This window comes from Ambystoma mexicanum, chromosome 9 (genome assembly GCF_040938575.1).
Source record: "Ambystoma mexicanum isolate Mex_15411 chromosome 9, UKY_AmexF1_1, whole genome shotgun sequence".
NCBI lineage: Eukaryota > Metazoa > Chordata > Amphibia > Caudata > Ambystomatidae > Ambystoma > Ambystoma mexicanum.
Window position 1 is genome coordinate 1,537,817,208 of NC_090931.1, and position 6,000 is coordinate 1,537,823,207.

At 40.9% G+C, this 6,000-nt stretch overlaps 1 protein-coding gene across 4 annotated transcripts in view; it reads left to right on the forward strand.

The window, feature by feature from the left end:
* Positions 1-5,089, forward strand: part of LOC138489469 (zinc finger protein 436-like) — a 246,579-nt gene extending 241,490 nt beyond the window's left edge. For all 4 annotated transcript variants that reach the window (XM_069617200.1, XM_069617201.1, XM_069617202.1 and 1 more), the window contains one exon: positions 1,164-5,089. In XM_069617200.1, the coding sequence (XP_069473301.1) occupies positions 1,164-2,374 (1,211 nt within the window). In that variant the 3' untranslated portion in view covers positions 2,375-5,089. The remainder of the gene's footprint in view (positions 1-1,163) is intronic.
* The last annotated feature ends 911 nt before the right edge of the window (positions 5,090-6,000 follow it).

The following is a 6,000-nucleotide window of genomic DNA, read 5'->3' on the forward strand; positions in this document are numbered from 1 at the left end:
TATTTTAAATTTAGACTGAATTGTTTATCTACTATTGGGGTGGTTCGGCTGAAATTAGGCCTTCCTAAGGAGCTCTGAGGGTGTAGGCTGTGTGGCACTGATTCCCCAGAGGCTCTGTACCATCTTGTGGTGTATTGTCTGATATTAACTAATCCGAGAATATAAAGCTTAGGACCATTTTTTCATTCTTGTTCTTCTGTATTAACTGAAAGTCTGTGGAGTAGACTCATGACAAGCTCTCAACTTTCTCTTATTCTAGTTTTGGTTACTTTGTTGACGGAAATATGTTTAGAATTGGATAAGGTTACAGATCAAGGAGAAAATGATTTAAGACAAATATGTGGTTTATAACTATTAATTACTCATATCAATGTAAATTAATTTATTTTTAAAATTGATATATGATCAGTTGCTGTTTGTTTTAACTGGAACAAATTGTATGCTGTTCCTTTCCTTTTTTAATCCCTCTTATTGTATTTTGTACTCTGTATGTTGTTTTTATTAAATTGTGGAATTCTATCATGTGTACTGAAAACACAAATAAAAAAATTTGAAATTAAAAACATTCCTTAATTTTCTATGATGAACTCTGCATTACATGGTAAAAGTGGGTTTTTTACTAAGGTATTTCCAATTTTTCCTGCAATTAATAGTATATCAGGATATGGTCATTATAATTTTAAATTATTGCATCATTCGCTCAGTAATTATATCTTGTTTATTTTAATGTTCTGGACAGAGGAATGCTCAAAAGAGGTTATTTTATGAGTATTTATTTTAGAGTGTACACCTATAAATGATGTTTAGGTGTCAACATTGTATTTTGTGGCTGAATGTAACCTGCTGGATCAGTGTCAAATGGATTCCCTTAGGCTCTCCCCTCATGTTCGAAGGAAATGGGATCAAGAACTCAGCTCTATCCCAGTTCTATACATTGTTAGGCTGTACAATGACAGTATACCCTTCACCTACCTCTTCTCTCCTCCCCTCCCTCCTTTTGAGCAAATTGTTCCACATACTGTACTTCTGGTTTGTTTCATGTTTGTAAATATGCTTCTTTCATTACTGTATCTTGTTGTTACTCTGTAAAGCACTTTGGAGTAAAGTGCTATATAAACTCAATAAACATAAATAACACCTTACACATCTGCTTCCTTCAACAGAAAATGGAGCCAGAACCAAGAGCCTGCAAATGAACCCCAGAAGATGCACATACTGTGATCAGAGCTTTACAGAGCCTTCCCAACTCATGATACATATGAGGGTCCACATGAAGGGTAAAGCATTTACCTGCACTGTCTGTGGGAGGAGGTTCCATAACATGACAGGTCTAATTACACACAAGAGATCCCACACCATTGTGAGACCCTATAAGTGTATGGAGTGTGATAAAAGCTTCACAAAGAGCTCAAACTTACACCAGCATCAGAAGCTCCATACTGGAGAATGGCCATACCAGTGTGCAGAGTGTGGGAACGGCTTCCCTGTGAAGTCACAGCTGACCCAGCATCACATGATCCATTCTGGGCAAAAGCCTTACAAATGCACTGAATGTGGCAAGCGCTTTAACTCTATGTCCTACCTGAGGAAACATCAGAAATCACACACCGGAGAAGGATTGTATCAGTGTACTGATTGTGACAAAAGTTTCACACAAAGCTCACATTTAAGCCAGCATCAGAGGATCCATACTGGGGAGCGACCATACCACTGTACGCAATGTGAGAAAAGCTTTATTTCTAGCTCGCATCTGTACCAGCATCAGAGGAGCCATACAGGGGAACGACCATACCAGTGTACGCAATGTGAGAAAAGTTTCATTCAGAGCTCAAATCTTTATGAGCATCAGAAGATCCATACTGGGGAACGGCCCTACCAGTGTATTGAGTGTGGGAAAAGCTTTGCTCAGAAGGCAAATATGATCAGGCATCACATTACCCATACTGTGAAAAAGCCCTACAAATGCACTGAATGTGGTAAGCAGTATAACTCTATGTCATACCTGAGGCAACATCAGAAATCTCACACCGGAGATGGATTGCCCCAGTTTACAGAAGGTGACAAAAGCTCAGATTTAAGCCAGTCCCAGAAGATCAGTACTGGACAACAACCATACCAGTGCACGGAATGTGAGAAAAGCTTCACTATGAGTTCACATCTGACCAAACATCACATGATCCATACTGGAGAGAAGCCTTATGAATGCACAATGTGCAAGAAAACATTCAGACACTCATCTACTCTAAGCAGACACCAGAGGATCCATACTGGCGAGAAGCCCTATGGATGCACGGAGTGCAAGAAAAGCTTCACTCACTCCTCAGCACTGAGCAGACATCAGAAGACGCACACAGTGCAAGTGAAGATTTTGTAAATCCTCGCATATTTCATCAAAGGGCCATACTTGGGAGAAGACCCAGGGGTGCAGGGTACAAAACACCTGCCATGAAATCTCAACCATGAGAAGGAATCCGAGCTGCCATATCTGGGAGAAACCCTATGAGCGTACAGAGTGCAAGTTAAGCTTTACACACTCCTCAGTGCTGAGCAGGCATCAGAGGATCCATTCTTTGAAAAGGTCCTTCAGATGCCTGGAGTATGGCAAGTGTTTTAACCCTTTGTGTAGTTGAACCCTGAAAAGCAGCCGACTCGCTCTTACATAATGCATAGAACTTTATCTTCAAATGTATGGTCATTTGAATCTTGCACATGGCAAAGCGAGTTGCCTCTTAGCACTGGCAATCAAGATCAGAATGACAAGTGAAAGAAAGAGAAACACCAGGAGGGTAGGTGGGGGTAAATGTAGGGGAGAGTGGAGGGGGAAGGATTACACAGAGGTGTTAAAAGTCTGATTGCTCTCCTGAACTACATGAGGGATTTGATCCCAACATTCCTGGCTCAGAATTAATTCAAACAGGAACCCATCTGAGTGATGATATCCTGGGAAAAATCTAAACATTTAACAAAATTATAATAATAATAAACATAAGAAATTATAATTAGTACAGAAAAGACAATGAGAGACAGCACATGCATAGTGAAAGGTACAAATAATTAGTACATAAACGACTGTTGCTTAGTAATTAACAGTGAAATACTAATGAAAAGAGAAACTGAAACGAAAGCAAAAGATCAAATGATAAATGACTACATGGAATGTTGGGCCAAGAGAAGAATTGCTTTATGAATCCAGAGGAAAACGTCCAAATATGAAATGCCTGTAGATTCTGTCATGGGGCTCATAACACTGGTCTACACCTCGGCCCTTAGTACAGCCTTTGCATTCTATTGGCCCAGATTACCGCTGGCGAACATTTCTATTATCGGCAGTGATAATCTAGGGTGTCAGCCCATATTACAGAAATACCAACGATACAGTAGTAACAGATGTGGCTTTACTGACATTCCGCTGTCAGTGTTTCATTAAATCTGCATGCATTATGTAAATATATATTTTTGTACAATTTTGTACCATGTATATTTTGTACACAATGTTTTATAAAGCTGAGAAGTGTCTGTTTTTGAAAAACATATGTATAGATTAACTCAAAAGAAAAACAGTGCAGGGCATGAAAAAGTAGAAATCTGTGAATTAACAAAATCAGTAGCTGTGCAGTGGGGACACATCACAGCGCAGTCTTGCTCTCTACTAACAGTTCATTTCCGATTGTAGGTGAGGTAAAGATCTCTTAAACTTGTATTCACACTAAAGATCCAAGAGATACCAGTCCTCCAACCTTAAGATTACCATCTTGTCAACTAACACTTGTTAATTAAAATGTCAACTGTCCCCAACGTTTCCTAATTGATTGCTAATGTCCAACACTACTAACTCCCATATTTCACTAATTGGGCAATCCATCATCACATGGAACCTGGAAAATATCCCATTACAGTAACGCTTCACTTTGATACAGTCATAAAAAATATGGGACAAGTTCCCCTTAGGGCATTACAAGACAAGCATCCTTCTCCACCTAGCAGCCCAAATCTGAAAGTGTATAAGGGTTTCTAGTGCGAGGACATCAACATTTTATGCTATGAGTAAACTACCCCCTGCACTGCTTTAGAGCTGAACACCCACCCAATTGTTCTGTTCTGGTCTCCCTCCTATAATTCAAGGCCCAGTTCTTCAGATCAGATGTGACACTGTTTTGAAAATCAGTGAACCAAATTGCCCCATATAAGTCTATGTGTGTGGTCAAGACAGATGTAAGACCCCTTTTGAGAACATTCAGAACTCAGCCTGTTCCTTAGATAGCACCACACAACGCTTCATGTTTGTCATGAAGATCCCCTTGTGATTTTCCTAATACCCTACATGCCCAAAGAAAGTCTAAATGTTCACCTGGGTCTGTGGAAGCTTTTGCAGCAGTGAAGAGTGCTGTGCCCGATGCAGGGCTCTGGAGAGAGTTTAATCCCTGCACTTGGTGCAAGGGAAACTACCACACATGAGCATGTCACTAGCTTACATACAATTGGTGAACGCGATAGCCAGAGCGTGTCCACCAAGTAGCAGAGTACATGAAATTTACACTGTTCTCAAGGGCCTCCTTCGGCAATAAGATTTGTGCTGAACAATTGAATTTCGGATGTGGTTTTAATGGAGACGGATCGTGTTAACGAAGGACTTCTTTTTTTTGTTGTCCAAAATGATTTTGACTTTGTTTCACTTGTTTGATTTGTCTCCACATTAAAATGCATTTTTTAATTCCTACATGTATTCACATGTGGTGCCCAACTATAAATTGTGTTTCAATAGAACTGTGAGGTTATTGCTAAGGGACAAATAGCACTGGGGGAAGGTCTCCCTCTTTACATGTCGGTACACATGACTGGCTTACTACTGAACAGCAATATTGTGGGTGTACATCTAGAGTATATAGGAATCAATGCTTCTTACTCTTGTGTCTATGATAAACATTTAATGTTATCAATACATATTCCACAAATAACTGCACTTGCAATTTAGTGTTTCTTGTGCCGATAAATAGAAACATATTCAGAATGCTCTCATTCTCTTTTATAACGGGTGTATATGCATTCTATTGTAGAGATAATGAGTATTAAAAATAGTATAATCAAACAATATTGTTATGACTTGATGGTCGTGAAGATTATGGGGCATCTGTCCACAGGTCCACTCAGAAAGATACAAATAACTTCCTGAGCAATCCTTGAGGCCACAGGTTGTTTGAGTGCCGAAGAACGTCAGGAACCAAGAACACCGTTGACCCCTCGACCGCTGTAAAGCAAGCAATGGGTCAGTACAATGGCAAACAATACACTGAATAGCGAAGTAACACATATTAAGGGGCTTACCAAGGGTCTGGGGACAGGAAGAACAAAGATGAGAATGGAGGTGTTCCGTGTGGCTGCAGAGTGTAGCAAGCAGCAGCAGGTAGGCGTAGATTGTTGTAGAAATAGGCACTGCAAGAAAAACAGTCCGTAGTCCAGGTTCAAGATGTGGAGACAGGAAGACGCCGAACAGTGCCTGATTGGGTCAGCTGTGAAGCACTGAATGAGCGTTCCCTCTCCGGTTTTAAAGCGGCCTAGGAGTGTCACATGACCCATCACATGACCGATGATGTAGCACGTTTCCTTGTCACATGACCCAAGTTTTTAAAATGCTGCCGGGTCTTCCTGGGGGCGTGACGAAGCAAAGGAAAAAGCCGGCGTCTCCGTCGACTGTCTCCAAGACGCCAGGGCAGCTGCCAACGTTGCAATGGGTGAATATGACCATAGCGCGTTAGATGCCCTTGTGTGCGCCGCTGCCGTGCTGCTTGAGGGAGTGAGGACATGAGGTCAGAAGGGGAAGGCAGAACAGGACCTGAGATGGAGGGCTTAGTGACTGCACGGGTATTCGTGTGCGTAAGGTGACCAATGGATGGTGTAACAAATATACAGTTCCAAATATTAGCAATAAAGTAGTTGTGTAGATACCCAGCATCCTACTCTTCTATTCACTTCATATCAGCAATATGGGTGTGACAATTGTGT